Source organism: Stenella coeruleoalba, assembly GCF_951394435.1.
Source record: "Stenella coeruleoalba genome assembly, chromosome: 5".
In the NCBI taxonomy this organism is placed as follows: domain Eukaryota; kingdom Metazoa; phylum Chordata; class Mammalia; order Artiodactyla; family Delphinidae; genus Stenella; species Stenella coeruleoalba.
Genome location: NC_137150.1, coordinates 84,633,339 through 84,658,506, shown reverse-complemented (window position 1 = coordinate 84,658,506; position 25,168 = coordinate 84,633,339). Strand labels below are relative to the sequence as shown.

The 25,168-nt window shown below is 38.0% G+C and overlaps 1 protein-coding gene across 1 annotated transcript in view; it reads right to left on the bottom strand.

Annotated features, from left to right (window-relative positions):
• The window catches only part of CCDC191 (coiled-coil domain containing 191), a 102,843-nt gene that overhangs the window by 19,270 nt on the left and 58,405 nt on the right, over positions 1-25,168 (bottom strand). The window contains exons 10-13 of the mRNA XM_079921874.1: positions 22,426-22,871; positions 21,503-21,615; positions 18,643-18,725; positions 17,789-17,890 (exon numbers count right to left, since the gene is read on the bottom strand). Of these exons, the coding sequence (XP_079778000.1) occupies positions 17,789-17,890; positions 18,643-18,725; positions 21,503-21,615; positions 22,426-22,871 (744 nt within the window). The remainder of the gene's footprint in view (positions 1-17,788; positions 17,891-18,642; positions 18,726-21,502; positions 21,616-22,425; positions 22,872-25,168) is intronic.

The following is a 25,168-nucleotide window of genomic DNA, read 5'->3' as shown; positions in this document are numbered from 1 at the left end:
GGTTCTGGGAGCTGGAAAGAGGTTCAGATGAGACTGCTGCATGGATTAGTGAAGAGCCGCACAGAAAGCACCTGCCCCAGAGTCAGCCCCCAGGACACAGGATGAACCAGCAGAGAGGGATTCCCGTACTCAGGCTCTGCATCTCCAACCCCAAGCGATAGGTCTCGGCACACGCTCAAATACGGGGAGCTACTAAGGACAAAGGCAGTGACAAAGCTTTGAGAGACAACCAGGAGCCTGGGCCAGGCTGATGAGATTCATCTTCTGCATGTGAGCACTCTGTCAAGACTAGTGGAGGTGACTGTTTTATCTAATGCACAGAAACCAACCCAGAGAGTCAAGAAAAATGAAGAAACAGAGAAATATGTTCCAACCTAAAGAGCAAGATAAACCTCCAGAAACCAGTCTTAATGAAATGGAGATAAGTGATTTACCCAATAGAGTTTTCAAAATAATGGTCATAAAGATGCTCACTGACGTCAGGAGAGCAATGCATGAACAAAGTGAGAATTTCAACAGAGATAGAAAATATACAAAAGTACCAAACATAAATCATACAGCTGAAGAATACAATAACTGAACTGAAAAATTCAACAGAGGGGTTCAACAGCAGACCAGATCAAGCAGAAAAAAAGATCAGTCAACTTATAGACAGAGCAGTGGAATTCAACTGGAGGAACAAAAAGAAAAAATAATGAGAAAAAGTGAAGATAGCCTAAGGGACTAATGGGACACCATCAAAGGGAGAATAAACATAGGAGTCCCAGAAAGAGAGAAGAGAAAGGGGCAGAAATCTTATTCAAAGAAATACTGGACAGTTCAACTTCACATGGTCAGGCAGCTGGAAAGATGCTTAGCATCTGTAATCCCTTGGGCTTCAATGATACAGTCTTTTCCCAGTGCCAGTTCTAAATCTGCTCCATCCTGTAGTACTTTATCTGTGACTGTTTTTAACCACAACATTCTGCTGATTAAAGAGGCAAATCCATATAAACTTGGCCTTTTAAACAATGCCTTCATTCTGTCGTAACCAGTCCCTCTTCCTTAACAACACTTTTCTTACTTATTAAACAACTTAGCAAAAGAGTTTTCCCAGCTTGCTCTTTTATAAAATTTTATAGATCTTTCAAAGGGAAAAGTACTTTATCTCCATCTTTGTCTCATATTTCTCTACCTCTACACCTATGACTATACAGAAACATTGGTATACCCTATTCTATAAAGCCAATTACTTCTTATTTTGCTCTAGTATCATTATAACCACGTTTTTTAGGTTTTGACCACTCCCTTTCCAGAATCTTGCATCATGAAACATGTGCACAGGGAACATTCCCCAGCACAGATCACATGCTAGGCCACAGAATAAGTTTCAATAAATTTAAGATTGAAATCATGTCAAGCATTTTTTTTCTGACCACAATGGTATGAATCTAGAAATAAAAAAAGAAAAAAAAGAAATACTGGCTGAAAATTTCCCTAACCTGGAGAAAGAAACAGATATCCAGGTCCAGGAAGCCCAAAAAGTACCAAATAAGATGAATCTAAAGAGACACACACCAAGACACTTTATAATTAAATTGTCAAAAATTAAAGACAAAGAATCTTAAAAACAGCAAGAGAAAAGCAACTTGTTAGGTATAAGTGCACTGCTTATACACTGATAGTATAAGACTATCAGTGGATTTTTTGGGCAGAAATCTTGTACGCCAGAGAAGTGAGATGTTAAATTCAAATGCTGAAAGACAAAACCCAGCCAATTAAGTATACTCTACCCAGAAAAAATGTTCTTCAGAATTGAAGGAGAGATAAAGAGTTTTCCAGACAAACAAAAGCTGAAACAGTTCATCACCACTAGACCAGCCTTACCAGAAATGTTAAAGGCCTTCTTCAAGTTGAAATGAAGAACACTAATAAGTAATATGAAAACATATGAAAGTATAAACTCACTGATAAAGGTAAATATATAGTTAAATTCAGAATACTCTTAATATTGTAATGGTGATGAGTGAATCACTTAAAACTCTAGTATAGGTTAAAAGACAAAAGTATTAAAAATAACTATAACTACAATAACTTGTAATAGATACACAATATAAAATTGTGACCAACACATAAACTATGGTGGGAGAAGTGTAAAAATGTAGAGTTTTTGTATGCATTTGAAGTTATCAGCTTAAAATAGACTGTTATAACTACAAGATGTTTTATGTAAGCCTCATGGTAACCATAAAGCATAAACTTACAGTAAATATACAAAATATTTATAAATCACAGCACAAATACATATAATCAAAGCACAAAGGAATAATGCAAGAGAGGAAGGAACAAAGGAACTACAAAACAGCTAGAAAATAATTAACAAAATGGCAATAGCTAGTCCATGCCTATTAATAATTACTTTAAATGTACATAGATTAAGTTCTTCATTCAAAAGACACAGAGTAGCTGAATGGATTAAAAAAAAACAAGACCCAACTATGTGCTTTCTATGAGAGGCTCACTTCAGCTTTAAGGACACATAGAGACTGAAAGTGAAGGAATGGAAAAAGATATTCCATGCAAACAGGAACCAAAAGAGAGCAGGGGTAGTTATTTTACATAAGACAATATAGACATTAAGCCAAAAATGATATCAAGGACAAAGAAGGTCATTATATCATGATAAAGAGGTCAATTCATCAAGAAGATGTAACAATTTAGAATATTTATGCATTCAACATTGGAGCACCTAAATATAAAGCAAATATTAACATTTTGAAGTGAGAAATAGAAATACAATAACAGTAGTGGATTTCAATAACCCACTTTAAACAATGGATAGAGCATCTAGACAATCAACAAGGATATATTGGACTTAACACATTAGACCAGATGGAATTAACAGACATATACAGAATATCTCATCCAACAGCAGCAGAATACATATTTTTCTCAAGTGTACATGGAACATTCTTCAGGATAGATCATATGTTAGGCCATAAAACAAGTCTTAATAAATTAAAAAAGACTGAAATCATACCAAGCATATTTTCCAGCTACAATGTTATGAAATTAGAAATCAGTTACAAGAGGAAAACTGGAAAATTCACAAATATGTGGAGAATAAACAACATGCTTGTGAACAACCAAGGGTCAAAAAAGGAATCAAAAGAAAAATAAAATAATTAAAAAATATCTGACAAAAATGAAAATGGAAATACAACATACCAGAACTTATGAGATGCAGCAAAAAGCAGTTCTATGAGGTAAGTTTAAATGCTTACATTAAGAAAAAAGAAAGATCTCAAATAAACAACCTAACTATACACCTCAAGGAATTAGAAGAAGAACAAACTAAGTCCAAAGTTAGTAGTAGGAAGGAAATAAAGATCAGAGCAGAAATAAATGAAATAGAGAGTAGAAAGACAATTAAAAAGATCACAGAAACTAAGAGCTGTTTAAAAACAAAACAAAACAAAACAGACAAACCATTAGCTAGACTAAGGAAAAAAAAAAAAAGACAAAACCAGAAATGAAAGACATTACTACAGAAAACTGAGAAATACTAAGAATCCTAAAAAAAACTACTATAAACAATTAAATGCCAACAAGTTAGATAATCTAGAAGAAATGGATATATCCCTAGAAACATGCAACTTACTAAGACTGAATCGTGAAGAATTAGAAAATCTGAATAGACTAATTACTATAGACTCAATCAGTAATCAAAATCTTGGATTTGACACCAAAAGCAAGGGCAACAAAAGCCAAAATGAATAAGCAGGACTACATCAAACTAAAAAGCTTCTGAACAGCAAGGGAAACCATCAACAAAATGAAAAGGCAACCTATAGAATGGGAGAAAATATTTGCAACCACATATCCAGTAAGGGGTTAATATCCAAAATATATAAGGAACTCATATAACTCAATAGCAAAAAACCCCCAAAAAACTCATTTGAAAAAATGGGTAAAGGATCTGAAGAGACATTTTTCCAGAGAAGACACACACAAATGGCCAATAGGTATGTGAAAAGGTGCTCAACATCACTAATTATCAGGGATACACAAATCAAAACCACAATGAGCTATCACCTTACACCTGTTAGGATGGCAATTATCAAAAAGACAAGAGAAAACAAATGCTAATGAGGATGTGGAGAAAAGGGAACCCTTGCACGCTGTTGGGGAATGTAAACAGGTACAGCCACTGTGGAAAACAGTATGGCGGTTCCTCAAGAAATTAAAAATGGAACTACCATATTATCCAGCAATCCTACTTCTGAGTATATATCCATAGGAAACAAAATCACTGTCTCAGACATATCTGTACTCCTGTGTTTATTGCAACTTTATTCACAATAGCCAAGGAATGGAAACAAAGTAGGTATCCATCAATGTGTGAATGGATAAAAAAATGTGCTATAGATACACACAATGGAATATTATTCAGCCTTAAAAAAAAAGAAGGAAATGTGGTCATTATTGACAACATGGATGAATTTTGAGGACATTATGCTCAGTAAAATAGGCCAGACAGAGAAAAACAAAAATACTAAGTGGTATCACTTATATGTGGAACCTTAAAACAAAAATGGGTTGAAATTGTAGAAACAGAGTAGGATGGTGACTGTCAGTGCCTTTGAGGTGGGAGAAATAGGTAGGGCCTGGAAAAATGGTACAAACTTTCAGTTACAAGATGAATAAGGTCTGAGGACCTAATGTATAACACGGTAACTATAGTTAATATTTCATAATTGAAACTTACTAAGAGAGGAGAAAATAAGCGTTCTTACACACACACACACACACACACAATAAGTATGTGAGGTGATGGATATATTAATTAACCTAGTGGGAATCCTTTTACAATGCCTACATATATCAAATCATCATGTTTTATGTACATTTTAAGTATCTTACAATTTTGTCAATTATACCTCAATAAAACTAAAAAAAATAAAAGATGCAATGACCTAAAAACTCATGAATTTCATTTCAACAAATAGCTAATTTAATTTGAATATGTAACCACTAAACAGCATGTTAATCATGGTAACAGAACACTGGAACATTAAAAAAAAGGAATTCTGCAAAGAGGGTGAGGAAAAGTTCCTCATGAATCCTGCAAGAATCAGGGCTATGCATATCCTTGGATTTATTCAGCATTGTTCACAGAAATGATTACATCTTACCAAGTTACTAGAAAGTAAAACAGTTAGGAGAGCAATCAGTATTTTCCCCGTATTATTACGGGAAACGTAGCAATATAGCCCCTTCATTTAGATCATGGGGTAGAAATTTATATATGAATAATTCTATTCAAATTTAAAGATACTTCATACTCCATTAAAAGTCTAGTGATGGCTGTTACGCAAGTCACAGGAGCAAAAGCAAAGACTTCAGACTGTCTTCACAGTAGTTGTTAGTCTCTGCAGTAAAAATCACTTAATTTAAGCTTCTTTTTCTTTATTTGCCACAATTTCACTTCAAGAAAACGGTTGTGGTGAATTGGCTGATTCTGACAAGCTACTTAATTGCCTGAGTCTTCTCTAAGAAAAAAAAAAAAGAGAGGGCACTGGAACATTTCTAAGGTGGAAGGGAGATTTGCTCTGATCTTCCAATCCACACTACCTTTATCTGTACACATTCCTCAATGAATATGAAATGTCCATATTCTCTAAAGGATTCAACCAAAATTACCTTCATAATCTTTATTAGACAGTTGAGATATTGAATAGACAGAAAAATTATTTTCAAGAATTTTCTTATGACCAATAAGAGGAAGCTGAGAGTTAAATGGGGAGGAAAATGGAAGCTGGCCATTTTCATATCCACTGAAATGTCCCTGTAGCATCGAGGCAGCAGTTGCAACTTGTAGACAGGAATCTAACACAGTAAGCGTCTGGAGAAGCCCTCAGGCCAGGCCAACCCTGTTCACACACACACCTAAGTTATCTTCCTAGAATTACAACTCTATGGCTGGTGTCGTAGCCTCTTAAGGAAGACCATTTTCATGTGGCTTGTGAGGGAAAATGGCCTACTTATTTATTTAAAAAAAATTTTATTGGCATATAGTTGATTTACAATGTTCTGTAGGTTTCTGCTGTACAGCAAAGTGAATCAGTTATACATATATCCACTCTTTTTTAGATTCGTTTCCCATATAGGCCATTACAGAGTATTGAGTAGAGTTCCCTGTGCTATACAGTAGGTCCTTTTTAGTTATCTATTTTATATATAGTAGTGTGTATATGTCAATCCCAATCTCCCAATTTATCCCTCCCCCACCTTACCTGCTGGTAACCATTAAGTTTGTTTTCTACATCTGTAACTCTATTTGTTTTGTAGATAAGTTTATTTGTACCTTTTTTTTAGATTCCACATATAAGTGATATCATATGGTATTTGTCTGTCTCTGTCTGACTTACTTCACTCTGTAGTGACAATCTCTAGGTCCATCCATTTTGCTGCAAATGGCATTATTTCATTCTTTTTTATGGCTGAGTAATATTCCACTGTATATATGTACCACAGCTTCTTTATCCATCCCTCTGTTGATGGACATTTAGGTTGCTTCCATGTCTTGGCTATTGTAAATAGTGCTATAATGAACATTGGGGTGCATGTATCTTTTCAAATTATGGTTTTCTCTGCATATTTGCCCAGGAGTGGGATTGCTGGATCATATGGTAGCTCTAGTTTTATTTTTTTTAAGGACCCTCCATACTCTTCTCCATAGTGGCTGTATCAATTTACATTCCCACCAACAGTGCAAGAGGGTTCCCTTTTCTTCACACCCTCTCCAGCATTTATTGTTTGTAGATTTTTTAAAAGTATACTTTTCCATGGAAAAATAGAAAGAAAAACATTTAATAAATCAGATATCTGCTTGAGCCAAAGTTTTGTATTCATATGCAGCAATTTACTTTAAATGTGTATTTCCTCCCTTGATTAAGATTTCCTCAATAGAGTTGGCTGTATTTCATTACTATTACTGTATTTTCCATTTCCTTGTATAGAAAATGTCCATAACACCTGCATCTAAGGTTTATTGGGAGGATTACATGAAATGATGCTGTCTGCCTTGAGACGGCACTTATACTGGGGATCTATGCAGCTAGGGTTTCACAGAGCATAATTCACTCAGGCTAAAAAGGGACACAAAATCAGGGTATCTTTCTGATTTAAATTATTCAACAAACGATATGCAACAAATAAGGCTCATTTGAAATATATATATATCTCCACCACTACTGCTTTGAAAGAAAGACAAGGAATTACAGCAAGAATTAAGAAGAATACAGGGCAGTCGACACCATTCCCACACTCTGCCTTCCATCCATTATAAGCCACCCTTTCATTGTGCTCTGGAACGTATTCCCAGTTACGCACTCCTGTAATTTATAGTCTTTGCCCTCTTGTATCATGAATTTCTCCCTCGCTACTAGATCATTCCCATCAATATGCATATATGTGCTGATACCTCCCATCTTTTAAAAAACAAAATAACACTCAAAAGACCAACTGCCAACAGAAAAAAAAAAATCCTTCTTTGACCACATGTGACCCCTATTATATGGGCTCCCTTCCCAGCAGTCCACTGAAAACACTCTTGTCTATGTCATGAATAATCTCCACGTTGCCAAATCAAAGTTTCACTTGTCTATCCTCTTTTTAATTGAACCCAGCAGCATTTAGCCCAGTTAAACACCATCACTTCCTTCCAGAAATACTTTTTTCTCTCAGCTTTTCAATAAACAATTCTCCTGGTATGCTTTCTACCTCACTAGTTCCTCATCCTCTGAGTAGTTATTCATCTATTCTAGGACTTAGTCCTGGATCCTCATATTTCTTCTCTATCCAGACAGTCTCCCAGGTTGATTTCATTCACTTCCAGAGCATTAAAAACACTGACATGTTTTTGACTCCCAGGTTCCTTACTACAATCTTGATGTCTGGGCTTATATATTCAACTGCCTATTTGACATGTTCATTTGGATGTCTAATAGGTATCTCACATTTAACCTGCCCTTGTGGACCTTATAGAGGCCTCCTCAGCATCTAGCAGCTCAAATATCACTTCTTCAGAGAGGCTTTCCCCATCTTGCTTTCCCCATTATACCTCTCCCTCTACTTCTTAGTTATTATCTTATTTATTGCCTGTTTCCCCCACTAGCATATAAGCTTTATGAGGGCAGGGCTATTGTCTGTCTTCTCCACTTCTCTAATATCTAGAACAATGCCTAGCACATAGTAGATGCTCTACATATATGTTAAATGAACAAATATGCTTGCTAAGCAATTATGAAAGACTTCAAATCTTGCCTGGTCTTCTCTGATAAATTTATCTTTCCACCATAAACTTCATCAACTGTCTATTAATACAAAGCATATTTACACAGCCATAAAAGTTACTGCCTGGTAAGTATTTCTAGAATACTTTTTATAAAAATAAAGCAATGGGATGTTAAAAGGAATTTAGATTATCTTCAAAAGATCATTGTGTGAGACCTGTGACTGGCCATCTTACTGCTGCACCTGACATGCTATCCTGTCAGGGTCACAGGGACATTAAGCCGCCACTTGGAGCATCACTGACCATGCTGCCATAGGTGGTACTTCTGCCATTGCTTAAGTGGCCCCTCTCTGAAGAACGCAGTACTTGTAGATACAGGCAAATTGCAGGTAACAAGAATCTCTCACAGAGGGCAGCCATGTCTAGACCTTGAACCACTTCTTTTTTGTTTTGTTTTGTTTTGTTTTTTTGGGGTTTTATTTTTTGGCCATACCACGCGGCTTGTGGGATCTTAGTTACTCGACCAGGGATTGAACCAACGCCCTCAGCAATGAAAGCATGGAGTCTTAACCACTGGACCTCTAGTGAATTCCCACCTCTTTTTTTTATAATATGGAGGACAAATTTGTCATGGGCTTATCCCTGAGGAATTCTTCCAGTTCTGTATCCTAAAACTGTTATCACAGAACTGATCTTGTGTTTTCTACCCAAAGAAATATATGTGATTGCTAGAGACCTTTATCAACAGTAGGGTTGCTCATCTATGTAATTAGAAAGAAGTATGGTACCTCTGTCGGACAATTTGCTGATAAACTTAATGAGCAAAAACAGCCCAACTAGAAGACAGGAAGCAGGCTTCCATCAAACACATCCAGGATGCAAATGATTTGGACAAGCCACAGCAGGCACTGGTTGAGAAGTGTCATTAACTTTTTTGATGTTCAGAGGAATAACACTGCTATGGCCTGGGAGGTTGCTTACTGGTAACGGCTATATAAAGTATATAGGAGGTCAAGAATCACCTGTGCAGAAAATGATGCATCAAAAGGAATACAACCACATGATAAACTGGGTAGAAAAACACATTGTGCAGAGCATCTTTGCTCAGAAGCAAAAGGAGACAATTGCCAAGTGCATTTTATAACTAAAGCTGCTCCCAAAGAAAGCTCAAACAAGTCAGTCTATAAATGCATCCATCTCAATTGAGACAGCTACAAACAGCTGATTTACTAAATGGAAACTAGTCTATGTGACAAAATCTTTTTGTCTGTTGTTGTAGACTGAACTTACATTTTACCTTTCATAAAAAAGAAAAGATTTGGGCTTGGATAGTGAGAGAAACAGAACAACCTATTGGCCAGTAATGTATTTCTCATCCTTCTTGCTCTGTATAAGCAGTTCGGTTCCAGCAAGAAACAAGCTGGACAGATAGATAACAAATTAATGACTTTTTATGAACCAATCAGAGAACTGAAGCCATCCCCAAATCTGGAGACAGGCACCTTCAGTGAGACACGACACCCAAGCATTTGCTTCTCTGAGGCAGAAGCTACCCTACACCATGAGCCAGTAAGATCATTAAGCTAGAAATCTGGCTAATTGCTGAAGGCCAAGGGTGGGCCGGCATGAGAAGGGTGAAGCTCCTGGGGGGTCACAGTCATAGGGAGGTTCCTACCTTTTTGCTCAAGGAACTCCACCAGGCTCTCACAGAGAGGATCAGGGAAAATCTGGATAAAGTCCCCACCGTGGTTCTAGCTGGGGGAGAGGAACAGCAACCACTGCAAAATCTGCCCCTACTCTTCTCCGCAGCTTCATCTGCAAGCAGTGCCACCTGAAGGCACTAGTGTAATGCCACTGCAGCTGGGGGAGGGGAACTCTGCCCAGACCAGCCTCCCTATCTCATTCAAGTGAAGAAGGAACCTCACAGAGGGAAGGGCTTTAAGGTCACAGACCAAGACAGTGGATACTGAAAGAAGGGAACACAGGGGCAGGGAAAAGCTCTGCCCCTAGAGTAGGAGCAGAAATTCTTCCGAATGGCCAATACTGTGCACTCCCAAGAGAACGTTAGAGAATGCCCCCCTCATCCACACACCAGCACGCTAGCAAACCTCTAGTAATAACAGAAGAGTACAGCTGGAGGATTGCAAGAGACAGATTTTCTCAGGGAACAGCACAAAGGGAAGACCTAAAGCCAGAAGAGAGGACAAAAAAAAAGTCACTAGTGAACACTGAAGTCTATGGTGCCCATAGCAACAATAAACCTCAACAATGGTAACCATAGCAACAACAAACTTCAAACATAGCCCAACGCCTGGCTACATTAACACAAATCTCCACACTAAAGGCCCATTTATCTCAGTTTCTATTGCCCTGTACATGTCTGGCTTTCAACAACAAAAAAATCAGACATATTAAAAGACAAGAAATAAACAAAGTCTGAAAAGATAAAGCCATCATTAGAACAACACTCAAATATGAAAGATGTTGGAACTATCAGAGAGGAAATTTTAAATAACTTATGATAATATTAAAAGCTCTAATGGAAAAGGCAGTCATCATTCAAGATTAGATAAGTAATCTTAGCAGAGATATGGAAACTATAATAAGGAGTCAAATGAAAATGCTAGAAATCAAAGACACAGTAATAGAAATGAAGAGGGCCTTCAATAGGCTCATCACTAGACTTGATACAGCCGAGGAAAGTATCAGGTTACTTGAAGTTCGGGCAATAGAAATTATATAAACTGAAAAGCAAAGAGAAAGAAAAGTGAAAAAAAACAACAGAGCACTGAAGAGCTGTGGGACAATATCAAACAATGCAATACAAGCGTAACTGGAATCTCAGAAGGAGAAGAAAAAATGGGGCAGGTAAAATATTTGAAGAAATAATGGGTAAAACATATCCTAAAATTACAGACAGACACAAAACCACATACCTAAGAAACTTAGAGGCCACCAAGCAAGGAAAACAAACAAACAAACAAACTTACTATACCTAGACATATCATATTCAAATTGCCAAAACCCAAAGACAGAAAAAATCTTGAAGGCAGCTGGAGGAAACCCATAGTACCTACTCTTATGGATTTAATGTTTTTGTTCCCCTCCAGATTCATATGTTGAAGTTCTAAACCCACACCACCCACCACCCCAGTGTGGCTGTATTTGGACATGGGGCCGCTAAAGAAGTAATTAAGGTAAAATGAGGTTCTAAGGGTGGTATTAGTGTCCTCATAAACAGAGACACCAGAGAGCTCACACACTGTCTCTCTCCGTCTCTGTGTACATGCACCGAGGAAAGGACGTGCGATGACACACTGAGAAGGTGGCCTTAACCACGCTGTCACCCTGATCTTGGACATACAGCCTCCTGGATTGTTAGAATGTTAATTTCTGTTGTTTAAGCCACCTGCCCTGTGGTATTTTGTTATGGCAGCCTGAGCAGACTACGATATCTACAAAGGAACAAATATAAGAATTAAAGCAAACTTCTTGCCAGAAACCAGACAAGCAAGAAGACAACAGAATGACATTTTTAAAGTGTTGGAAAAAAAAAAACTGTAAAACCAGAATTCTATCAATATACCCTGTGAAAATACCCTTCAAAAAGGAAGGAAAAATAAAGAATTCTCAAACAAGTAAAAACTAAGGGAATTCATTACCAGTAGACCAACACTGTAAGAAATGTCAAAGGACATTCTTCAGGCAGAAGGAATATAACAGACCTAAAAACTTGGACTTACACAAAGAAATAAAGAGCACCAGAAACGGAAGAAATGAATGTAAAATATAATTTTCAGCTTATTTTTAAATACACTGAAATATAACTATAAAGCAATAGCAGTGACAAGGTGATGGGTATTTATAATATAAATAAAAGTAAAATATATGACATATATGACAATAATGGTGAGAGACTCAATCTTCCCCCTGAGATCCAGACTAAGGCAAGGATATCTTCTCTCAGTACTATTCAACCTTGCACTGCAAGTGCTAGCTAGTGCAATAAGGTAAGAAAAAGAAAGAAAAGGCATACAGATTGGAAAGGAAGAAATAAACTGCCTTTATTGGCAGACAATATGGTGGACTATGTAGAAAATCCCCCCCAAAAAATCTACCAAAAAACTTCCTAAAATGAATAAGCGAGTTTAGCAAGGTTGCAAGATACAAGGTCAACATACAAAAATGAACTGTGTTCCTACCTACTAGCAATGAATAAATGGAATCTGAAATTTTAAAAAGATGTCATTTGCAATAGCACCACAGAAATAAGTACTTAGGTATAAATCTAACAAAAAATATATAAGATATGTGGAAAGCTATAAAATACTCATAAACAAATCAAAGATCTAAATAAATGGAGAGCTATATCATGTTCACAGATTAAAGACCCAATGTTGTTAAAATGTCAACTCTCCTGATTTGATCTACATTCAATATGATCCCAGTCAATCTCAATATGGTCCCAAATGTAGCAAGTTTTTTTATACAAATTGACAAGATTGCCAATTTATATAGAAAGAACAAGAAACTAGAATGGCCAAAGCATTCTGAAAAAGAAGAATAAAGTGGAAAAATTCCCATTGTGAGACTGAAAGATTTACTATAAAGCTACAGCAATCAAAGATAATGTGGTACTGGCAAAGGGCTACACATAAAGATGAACAGAACAGAATAGAGCCCAGAAATAGTCCCACACAAATGCAGTCAACTGATTTCTGACAAAAGTATAAATGTAATTCAATGGAGAAAAGAGAGCCTTCTCAACAAATGATACTGGAACAAATGGATGTCTATATGCAAAACAAATGGATGTCTATATACTTTACACCTTATGCAAAAATTATCTCCAAATGGACAACAGATCTAAATGTAAAACATAAAACTATAAAACTTCTTGAAGAAAATATAAGAGAAAATCCGAGTGGCCTTGGATTTGGAGATTAGTTTTTGCATATAATACTAAAAGCACATCCAGTGAAAGAAAAAAAAATCAATAAATTGGACTTTATCAAAATTAAAACTTTTCCTCTGTGAAAGTCGCTTTTAAGTGAATTAAAATACAAGCCACAGACTGGGAGAAAATATTTGCAGTCACGTATCTAGTAGAGGACTTGGTCCAGAATATATAAAGAACTCTTAAAACCCAGTAAGAAATAATAAGATAATAAGCAATAAGAAATAACAACTCAATAAGAAAATAACTCAATTGAAAAATGGGTCAAAAAGATCTGAACAGACACTTCACCATTTAAGACATGTAGAAGGCAAGTAAACAAATAAGATGCTCAATATTATTTGTTGTTTGGAAAATGCAAATAAACACCACAATGAGATACCACTCATGACACACCTATTAGAATGCTTAAAATGCAAAAAACAAGCAAACAAACCAACAAACAAAAGGACAATAACAATTGCTGACAAGGATGTGGAACAAGAGGAACTTTCTGGTGGGTATGCAAAACAATGCAGCGACTTTGGAAGAGAATTTGGCAGTTACCTAAAAAGTTAAACATAGACTTAGCATACTATCCAGGAACCACACTTCTAGGTATTTACCTAAGTGAATTTAAAACTTATGTCTAAACAAAAACCTACATGTGAATGTCTGTAGCAGCTTTATTCATAATCGCTAAAAACTGGAAGCAGTATTAACAGAAGAATAGAGAAACAAATTATTTCAGAATAAAAAGGCTATTTTTAAAAAATGGCCTTCAGCATATAAATAAAAAGGTTTTGAAGAATTCTGAATAACAAGTGAAAATACTCATGAAAAAGTCCTAAATGAAAAAAGCAGCTTAAAAACTATATACACCTACACACACAAATTATCAACTTAACTATTAAAAGAGAGAGATGCATTGAGATAAAAGAACAGAAGTAAGTATTCTAAGATATTAAGAGTAGTTACCTCATAGATTATTTTCCCCCATCTTTTTGGTATTTCTCCGGTGTTCTACAATGAACAGATACGAGAGGAGAAATGTTCCGTACTGTGTATTTTTTAAATGGTCTCACTTCTTTACAGTAGCATGCCCCCAGTTCTTCATGAGATGTTGCTGGCTGCTCTATAAAAAGGGTTCTTTGGTCAGCCATATGTGACTGCTTGGCACACTGTCCCTCTTCTGGAGACTCATAATACCTGGTAGGATGTTAAAGGTTCTGAGAAGGCAGCTAATAATGAAACTTGTTTAACTTGATTTTTTTAACCAGCATTTACCAAATTTTTTTGACCACAGAATTTGTATTTTCTCAAAACTACTTAATATCTCAGGAACTACTAGGATTACACAGAACACATGTTGGGGAAATGTTCGCTTAGAACCCCTCTGGTAGTTTTTTTTTTTTTAATAGTAATCTTTTATTTATTTATTTATCTTTATATTTATTTTTGGCTGTGTTGGGTCTTTGTTTCTGTGCGAGGGCTTTCTCTAGTTGCGGCAAGCGGGGGCCACTCTTCATTGCGGTGAGCGGGCCTCTTCACTATCGCGGCCTCTCTTGTTGCGGAGCACAGGCTCCAGACGTGCAGGCTCAGTAGTTGTGGCTCATGGGCCTAGTTGCTCCGCAGCATGTGGGATCTTCCCAGACCAGGGCTCGAACCCATGTCCCCTGCATTAGCAGGCAGATTCTCAACCACTGTGCCACCAGGGAAGCCCCCCTCAGGTAGTTTTTAAGGGAAGTAACTGAGCTGTTTCTGGAGATTTCTTTGGCTGATTTAGCAAAGGATGAATTATATATGCCTTTTGCTCCATGGACAAGATGACCCATTATGTGGATACCAGTCAGCCTCTTCCCCCAGCCACTGCTGTCATTGCCCAATGGGCTCATGAACAAAGTGGCCATGATGGCAGGGATGGAGGATATACATGGGCTCAGAAACATGGATTTCTCTTCACCAAGGCCAACTGGCTATGGCCATGCTGAGTGCCCAATTTACCAGCAGCAGGAGAAACTAACACAGAGTCTTCAATACGGCCCCATTCTCCAGGTTGATCAGACAGCTGTCAGGTGGCTGATTATATTGGACTGTTTCCATCATGTTAAGGGCAATGTTCTATTCTTACTGGAATAGACACTTACTCTGGATATGGACATGCCTTTCCTCCCCGTAATATTTCTACCAAAACTACCATCCATGGACTTACAGACCATCCCTGGATTTACGGAATGCCTTATTCACAATCATGATTTCCACACAGCATGGCTTCTGATCATGGAACTCACTTTACAGCAAAAGTACAGCAAAGGGCCCATATGCAAGGAATTTACTGGTCTTATCATGTATCCCACCATCCTGAAGCAGCTGGCTTGCCAGAATGGTGGAATGGCCTTATGAAGACTCAGCTGCAACACCAGCTAGGTGGCAGTACCTTGTAGGTCTGGGATTAGGTTCTCTGGAAGTCTGTATATGCTCTGAACCAGCAGCTAGTACATGGTACTGTTTCTCCCATAGCCAGTATTCATGGGGTCCAGGAAGCAAGGGGTGGAAGTGGGAGTGGCACCACTGTAACTAGCAAAATTTTTGCTTCTATTCCCACAAATTTATGTTCTGTTGGCCTAGAGGTCTTGGTTCCAAATGGGGAAATGCTTCCACAAGGAGACATAAAATGATTCCACTGAACTGGAAAGAATGCCACCTAATCATTGTGGGCGCCTCATGCCTCTGAATCAACAGGTAAAAAAGGAAATGCTGGCTGGGGTGACTGACCCCAGCTACTAGGGGCAATAGGACTACTACTCCACAATGGAGGTGAGGAAGAGTATGCCTGGACTATAGGAGACCCCTTAGGGTATCTCTTAGTATTACCATGCCCTGTGATTAAGGTGAAAGGAAAACTACAACCTAATCCATTCTGGACTACTAACGGGCCAGACCTTTCAGGAGTGAAGGGTCAGGTCATCCCATGATTAGCAGCGATGCTTGCTGAAGACAAAGGATAGAGTGGGTAGTGGAAGAAGGTAACTATAAGTACCAGCTACATCGACTTGACCGGTTACAGAAATGAAGACTGTAATGGTCATGAGTATTCCCTTCTTATTTTGCTATGAATACGTTTGTGTGTATATGTATCTTGTTTTCTTTTCACTCTTATTCCCTAATCATGTAACCATAAGATGTATTGACTTTGTGTCATGGTTAGCAAGGAGAAGAATAAACATCATTCAAGGACTTTACCTCCTCTTCTGGGGAAGAAGTGTTCATTTTCAGTTGTATGCAGGATAGTTGTATCACGTTAGGCAGAATTATGATCTTGTTATTTATTTGGAGACTAGGTATGGTTTAGGGAGATGTATATGGGTGCCAAGTTGATAAGGCATGGACTTATGATTTTAATTTTATGTGTCAACTTGACTGTTCCACAGGGTTCCCAGATTAAACATTTCTGGGTGTGTCTGTGAGGCTGTTTCCAGGCGAGATTAGCCTTTGAATCTGTTGACTCAGTAAAGCAGGCTGCCCTCCCAAATGTGGGTGGGCATTATCAAGTCCTTTGAGGGCCTGAAGAGGACAAAAAGGCAGAAGAGGGAGGGATTTGCCTGTTTTTTTGCTTCTTGCCTGCCTGTTGAGCTGGGATATTGGTCTTCTCCTGCCCTTGAACTGAGATTTATACCACTGGCTCCTCTGGTTTCAGGCCTTTGGACTTGGACTGGAATTACTGGAATTACCAGCTTTCCTAGGTCTTCAGCTTGCAGACAGCAGCTCCTGGGACTTCTCACCTCCATAATCCTGTGAGCCAGTTCCTCATAATAAATCTCTTCCTATACATATATCTTATTGGTTGTGTTTCACTGGAGAACCCTGGCTAATACAGTTTCCAATTCAAATCCCTCCTCTATGAAAATACTTCTGATTTCTCCAAAATCTTCATGGATCTGGCCCTGTTCATATAACTCTCTTGATCTCTTTTGGCCTGTGAGGCACAGGACAGCATATGCTTGTACTATATTCTCTCTGACAGGTGTGTATTTTTAGGCCTTATCTTTCCAACTAGAATATAATAACCTTGAAAGTAACAGCTTTATCTCTTACTTCTTCTGTATTTTCTTCCATTTGTTCATTTGTTTGTCCATTCATTTTTCATCCATTCAGTAGATTTTCTGAGTTTCTACCACTAGCCAGTTCAATAGTGAGTAACATCTGAGCGCTCCCTTTATTCTTAGGGAGATTACGGTTTAGTTGGGGATACAGAAATGAATAAGATAATCAAGAAACAGATACATAATTATAAGCCCTGGTAGTACTTTAAAGAAGATATACTCAGAGTCCATAAAGGGGGACCTAAGCTAACTCTGGGTAGACAGGAGGGTGGGACAAGGCAGGAAAGGCTAACCATGTTGAGCTAAGATCTGAGGAATGAATAGGTTTTCATTAAATAAGGTAGAGAAAGGGTGGAGGCGAGAGAAGAGTGTTCTAGACCGAAGTTCTCCGGAGGGAAGGTGCACAGGACCACAGGATGGCACACAACAGGCTTCAAAGGACAGGTGGCTGACCAAATAGAAACTACTAACCATTTTCTTCAGTCTCTTCTCTTCTCGTTTTTTCTCAAGCTGAGCCTCCTTTTCTTCTGCCTCCCTCTTCCGATGCTCCTCCTCTTGGGCCTTTAACTGGGCCTGATCAAGATTAGAATTTGTAAAAATCAGAACCCTCAATTTGTGTGGAAATAAGATCTTTTATGTTGAGGAAAGTCAAGTATCTACCACAGTGCTCGCCCAGTCTCTGGAAGAAGCCTGCGCTTTGTGTTAAAAGTAGAAAGCCTGACCAGCAGGTGGTCAGTAGTGTAACCTAAATGTTTCTCCAAAAGAATTCTCTTCTACTTGGGAAGATGAGACTAAGCATGAATAAGACCATTAACTTTTCATTACAAAATGATTACTTTTTAGTTCTTATTTTCATTTATGAAATACTAAGTCCAAACTATATATAGCGTAAGAAAATTTTTTCTTCCATTTCACCAAAAAACCCCAAAGCTGTTAGAACTATTTATTTTTTCTTAGTAGGTACAAAATTTACTTCTGGCAGTCCAGGTCAAAACTTTGGAAGATAAGAATTACTCACCTTTGTAAACTTATCAGGTTGGACATTTACCTGTAACACATTAGTCTTGGTTATGTGTAAACCTCCTAAGTTGCCAGCTTCCAACAACTTTCATAATATTTCCTTCCTGCTATACTAATGATGCTGATGTTTTTTCCCTTCATTTTCCTAAAATTATCACAGAGCTCAGGCCGGGAGGCAAAAAGCCATATCCAAAGTTGGTGTTACACTATTGCCTTAACGGTCTTAAACAAGCTAGGTTTCCTCTTTTAATAAAGACCTATACAAATCCTTTTTCTTGCCTCACTTTGCATTCTTGATTTATTACCAATTTCTCCTCTTCTTTTTTTTTCTTCCTCTCTGCCAAGATCCGCCTACGTTCAGCTCGCTGAACTGCTCTCTCTTCCATGGCTAGAAAATAGTAATGCAGATCCAATATAAAAAATATAAGGAATGCTGCAAAAGAAATGTCTCCATTTTATAGTAAAATTTAGTGTTATTGTTAAAAGTTTTCTTTTAAGTTGAATGTTCACAATCTCAGAAATATATGTGTGTGCATAACATTTACATAAAAATATAATTACAGGGCTTCCCTGGTGGTGCAGTGATTAAGAGTCCGCCTGCTAATGCAGGGGGCACGTACAGGTTCGAGCCCTGCTCCACATGCCGTGGAGCAACTAGGCCCGTGTGCCACAACTACTGAGCCTGCACTCTAGAGCCCACAAGCAACAACTACTGAGCCCGCGTGCCACAACTACCGAAGCCCATGCACCTGGAGCCCGTGCCCTGCAACAAGAGAAGCCACCGCAATGAGAAGCCCGCGCACCACGACGAAGAGTAGCCCCCGCTCGCAGCAACTAGAGAAAGCCGTGCACAGCAACAAAGAACCAAAGCAGCCAAAATAAATAAACAAACAAATAAATAAATAAAATTAAAAAATATATATATAATTACAAAAACTGTAGGTACACACACACACACACACACACACACACACGCCCTACAAGTTAAAGCCCTACAATCCCATCCTCAGCAATGATGAACAATTTGCAGATTAATTATGTTTTTGTTCACATTTCTATTAGAATAACTGTTCACTGGTTTAAACAAGATAATCTGTCTTGATGATACTTTTAGTACGTGAAACCCAGAAACCAGAATTTTAATCTGATAATTCTTTTAATGAATGTAGAAAACTTTAATTACATCTAACAAATACTCTGAGAATAGAATCACTCCTCAGATCCCACTGAGTTTGCTACTTTTTCCTAAGTCACTATACATATGTCTGTATATGTAACAACAATGACAACAAACAAACTGAAGTTTGGGGTCATAATGATTACATTTTTAAACTAGCTTTAAGGCCTGGATATCCAGATGGACAGGAAATGGAATCGTACTAGGCATCTGAAGAACTGGCATCTGAATGAATTCAAGTGTCAGACTCCTGTTCTTGACAGTCTATTAAATATCCATCCAAAACAAGCAAATGTGCAAGATGGCTTGACAATACGACTCTGTCACCAGTTGGGGTTTCATAGGCAGGGGGGCATGGGTGGGAAGAGTATCAACTTCTGCTCACCTAAGTCAGCCAATGGTTACTTTTGGTTCCTTGTGCTATGTTACAGAGAAGAAAATTTAAGTCCAAGTTTCAAGAATTAATAAACAAAAAACTCGCCAGGCTATTTCTTACAGATATTAAGTGTCTGCTTTGCTGGAAAAAGAATAGTGGGGTTGGCACAGATGGCAGGAATGAGACTCTCTTTAAGGGGGCAGAAATAGACTAGAGGATTAAAGTGAGAGAGCCCCGAGAGGCAGAGTCTGTGGTAATATGGCCTTTTCCCATCTTTTCTAGAGCCAGTCATTAAAGACTACTTGAAAAGTAACCAGGTGTTCTAAAACATGCAAAGTCTTTGATCAGCTAATAATTTTTTAAAAATAATCACACCAAACTGGGCATTTCCTGAGCATCCTCATTGGTGGACAAAGAGGGCATAAACTGCTGACCTGGAAGAGAGTCAATGTAAAGATGGCTGATTTCTTCATTAACAGGAATGGACTTCAGGCACAGTGTCCTTCAGGTGACATCACTTCCTGTTAGGGCAGCAATCTTACCATAGATGAAAGATCAGATTTACAAACCACAATGTAATTGTCAAAATGCCTACCACTTCATATAAACATATGTTCAGTGCATGACTAAGTACAGAGTAAAAACAACTGGCAGATTCACTAGCGGGGTTCTAAGGAATACTTCTATTCTCATAGTATGGTTTGGTTTAAATAATGATTTCTATGCACATCAAGAATGTTATTAAAATGTCTGGTTTGATTTGTAGAGACGTGGATGGACCTAAAGACTGTCATACAGAGTGAAGTAAGTCAGAAAGAGAAAAACAAATATATACCAACGCATATATGTGGAATCTAGAAAAATGGTATAGATGAACCGGTTTGCAAGGCAGAAATAGAGACATGGATGTAGGGAACAAATGTATGGACACCAAGGGGGGAAAGTGGCAGGGGGTGTGATGAATTGGGAGATTGGGATTGACATATATACACTAATATGTATAAAATAGGTAACTAATAAGAACCTGCTGTATAGCACAGGGAACTCTACTTCACTCCACTGTACAGTAGAAACTAATACAACATCGTAAAACAACTATACCTCAATAAAAAAAATGTTTTTTTAAATGTCTGGTTTGTGGATTTCATTCTAAAAGCCTATCATCAAGGCACAACCCATTATAAAATGATGTAATAACTTGATGTGGATTGCTGTAAACTGATCAATATTTTAATGTTAACAAAGTACAGTGATAGGTGATCTTTATCAGGGTTTATTCTTAGCAGCTACATGGAATTTTTTATTTGTGTAATTGTCCCATTTCTAAAATCACAATCCAAATTACAGAAAAATGCTTAAACCTTTCAGCAATGTTTTGTTTGTTTGTTTTTTGTTTTTGTATTGGCTAGGAAGACTAGAAAGTTTGGCAAAAAGGGTAGGAAAAAGTCGTGGCATTCTCTGGTGTATCCACTTCTCATGTGTCTACCCATCTTAGACTTTGACTAGGTTCTGCCGAGTCTCAAAACCCAAGAGTTGCCAGGATTCAGTCCCAACACATTCTACTCCAAGAGGAAAGATAACCACAACCAAGGCCCCACCAAGACAGCCCTGCCTTTCAGTATGGGATGGGGTGCCATCAGCTGCCTTGGATTCCTTCTGGGTCCAGACAGAGAACTTCGGGAGTCACTTCTACTACCTTCAGTCCCAGGGGAAGCAACAGGTGACCTGCGGGGAAAAAAAAGGAACAGAATTCAGACCAATCACTAGCTTCATTCAAAGCCCTTGCACCTGAGGAACTCAACACCTTTTACAAACTTTAATTAATCCTCACTTTCTGAAATAACTATGTATTATTATACCCATTCAATAAATTGGTGTAATGAGGTGTGGAAAGGTCGAGTGATTGGCCTGAGTCTACAATGTGAGTCAGGCGCTCTGATTCCCATCCCAGTGCTTCAAATCAATACATCACCCACTTCTTATCCTACCATTTATCACACATACTGAGTATGTCACAAGCATGTCTAAAACCATCTTAAATAGCTTTTGAGAAATTTGGACTCTAATTCTAGGCTCAAAGATGTTTACTTTTATCTCAAACAACTACAGACTTAAGCTAGGTAACTGGCCATAACCAAGGGCTGCTCCATTTGGACCTGATATTGTCTGACCTTGTTCTCAGCCCTAAACATACTCAGAAATCCAGAAATTCAGTTAGAGCAAGTAAGCATTTTTCTCTTTTACTGGTATAGTACTGCTACAGTATAGACAGAGCTCCTCAGACAAAGGCAGCCACCATACAAATGCTAACTATATAACGGGATCCTTAGAGGCAGCCACTTGCCTTACATACGTTTTGGTACCTGTCACATACCAGTCACCACGCACGGGGCTTCTCTGCTTTGCGAGTGCACAGTAAAAGAAAAGGAGTAATTGTAGAGTCCGGACGCTGGGTAAAGTTCAGGAGCCTTTCGATCACAAAGTAAAAAACCCCAAATAAAGAGTCCAAAGAGTGTTCTGATACAATGGACATACTTTGGAAGCACCTGGCAGGTTCTTTTTCGTTCATCTTCTCCGGGGTTTGACAGTAGGCAGCTCTGTGTGTCAGCATGCCCTGCTGCCCGCCGAGCCTCTGCCAGCCGCTGGTTTTCCCTCAGCTCCCGAATTGTTTTCTGCTGTTCCTGAAGTTTCTTCTTCTGCTTTTCAATCAGCTGTTGCTGGAAGATGTGGCGGTTATGGAAATGACCCATGCACATAGGTTCTGCTTTCTGGCTGCTGGTTCTGAGCTTCTCTTTGTTGCCAGGCTGTTGGGAGGGCTCAGTGTCTAGGGCCTTGTGCGGTTTAGTGTCAGATGTATCCAGAGGGACATTCTGGAGGGGAACCTGCAAGATGTCCTTTGATGGTCTTCCTAGGTGGGGGCTGGGCACATAACCATTGGTCCCCAAGGGAGGCTTTTCACACAAAGAGGGGACGGCAGCCGCCTGAGAGAGAAGGAACGTGTGACAGCTCAGCTATTTAAAGGACTGTACTGGTGAGATCCAACTCTACCTGGTCAGCACTGTTCTGTTTAGTGGCACAACTGCCCTGCACCCCAGCCAGAGCTGCCCTGTGCTCCTGGCCTGACCATCTCAGAAGCCACCAGCCTTAGCCCCGTGAGTCACTCTTAGAACATGCCCTGCTGCTCACCACAGAAGCTGGTGGGAGAGTGGGTACAATCATACAAACCACTGCCATGGCCAGGATATGTGGAATCAGAAAAATGTGCTCTTAGAAATATCTAATTTGGATAGTTTGTTTGTGAATTAGGCATGATTACTCCAGATATATATTCCAGGAATTTAATCTGCATGAATTGACCCTGAATTTTGCAGGAAATTGAAAATATTGTGGCAAAGTATATACTGTTTCTCAAGAATGTTTGAAAACTAAGGAATAACTTTACAAATCAATAATAGCTCTTTAATAATAACAATAGCTCTTTATTTTTTTATTTTTATTCATTTATTTTTTACATCTTTATTGGAGTGTAATTGCTTTACAATGGTGTGTTAGTTTCTGCTTTATAACAAAGTGAATCAGTTACACATATACATATGTTCCCATATCTCTTCCCTCTTGCGTCTCCCTCCCTCCCACTCTCCCTAACAATAGCTCTTTAATAAGAGCTCTTTCAATGTCTCTCTTGCCACCAGTAAATTAATCACAGGGTATCTGTCTATTTCAGGATCAAGGCCTAGATTAAAGCATACAGCTTTAATCCAGCTATTCCCAAACAATTTATTTATGGGAAATATTTGCAAGCCCACGATCACTGGGCAAATATCTGCATTATATAAGAATAATGCTACCTAATAATATTTTGTATTAGCATATGGCTTAATAGTTTTCAGAGCTTTATCACATAAATCTCATTTAACACACTGAGGTGTCATACTCAATTACAAATTCTATACAGATGGGAAAGATGCAGAATTCTTAATCAGAAAAATTTATCCTGGCTAAAATAATGTCACAGTTAAAATATTTCTTCTAGAATAGTTTGATTCCATGCTCTAAGCTCTGATCAGTTTTTGATTCTGTCACCTGCAGTGGTGTAAGGAAAAAAAGTACTGTGTACTATCTTATTATCTTAGAAGCTTCTAGCTCTAACAGGGCGCCATATTTGGGAACTCAAAGATATTTTTCAGAATGATGGAAATATTTTCCATAGACTCAGCCAAAGTGAAAGATGTGATATATGGAAACTCTGAAATGTTAAATATTTTAAAAAATATCTTTTATTTCAGAAATGTCAGTGGACATTTATTCATGAGAACACCTGCTTAATCAATTTAGCGTCAAGCAGGGTTTGTGTTTTAGGCCCTTTTAAACTTTGTGGTAATGATACATTATTAACCCAGCAAGACTGTAAAAGCCTTGAGTACAGCAACAAGATTTCTTTTGGATCATGGTAACTCTTTAAGGTGAAAATAAGAGAACGAAAGAAAATCTTAATGGTACAGACTGTACTTAATAGAACAGGACTGAACAGTCTGGCTCAATTAGAGAAAATCACCTATTAGCTAACTGATAATTTCAAAAAATTTCAAGGTATAAGATATGGGTTTATGCGTTCCTGTGACTGTACAATTAATGAACATCTAACTATAGATTTTATATTGTCATTTGTTCATGTTACACTATATACTCTGGACAAGATCAGAATTTATCAGTAAACTATAGAGTCTATTATAGCCTTTTATTTTAATTTGCTCTATTTTTCACAATTTTATCTTTTCTTGATAAAATCTTTTGTCTTGACTTCAGAGATCTGGAGACATCTCTCTTGAGTCTAAATTATATATACATTTAGTAATTTTTCTGTTTTATGCAGGTAACGAAAGACTTTCTGCTGACATTTTCCCTTTGAAGATAATAGTGGAACTTTGTGAGGTAAAAGGTTCCACAGAGCTATTGGGTGGAACCGATAAGATTCTCTTGGGTCTCAATGGAAACAAGATTATCTAACTGACATAAAGTTACATAAATTGCCTAGGGGAAGGGACCAAATAAGCATCCTCATGATCCCCCTTTGTTGAGACACTAAGCTTAAATTAAAACCAGCCTACTTGCTGGCAGTAATAACAATAATCACAATAAAAAGCAAGGCTGGGAATCATCCAAGTGTTCAATTTAACTTCACACATTTGAGTTAAGTATTGATACTTAAAGGCATTATGTAGAAGGTGGCAGGGGAAGGGTTGGGGGAAGGATAGATTGGGAGTTTGAGATTGACATA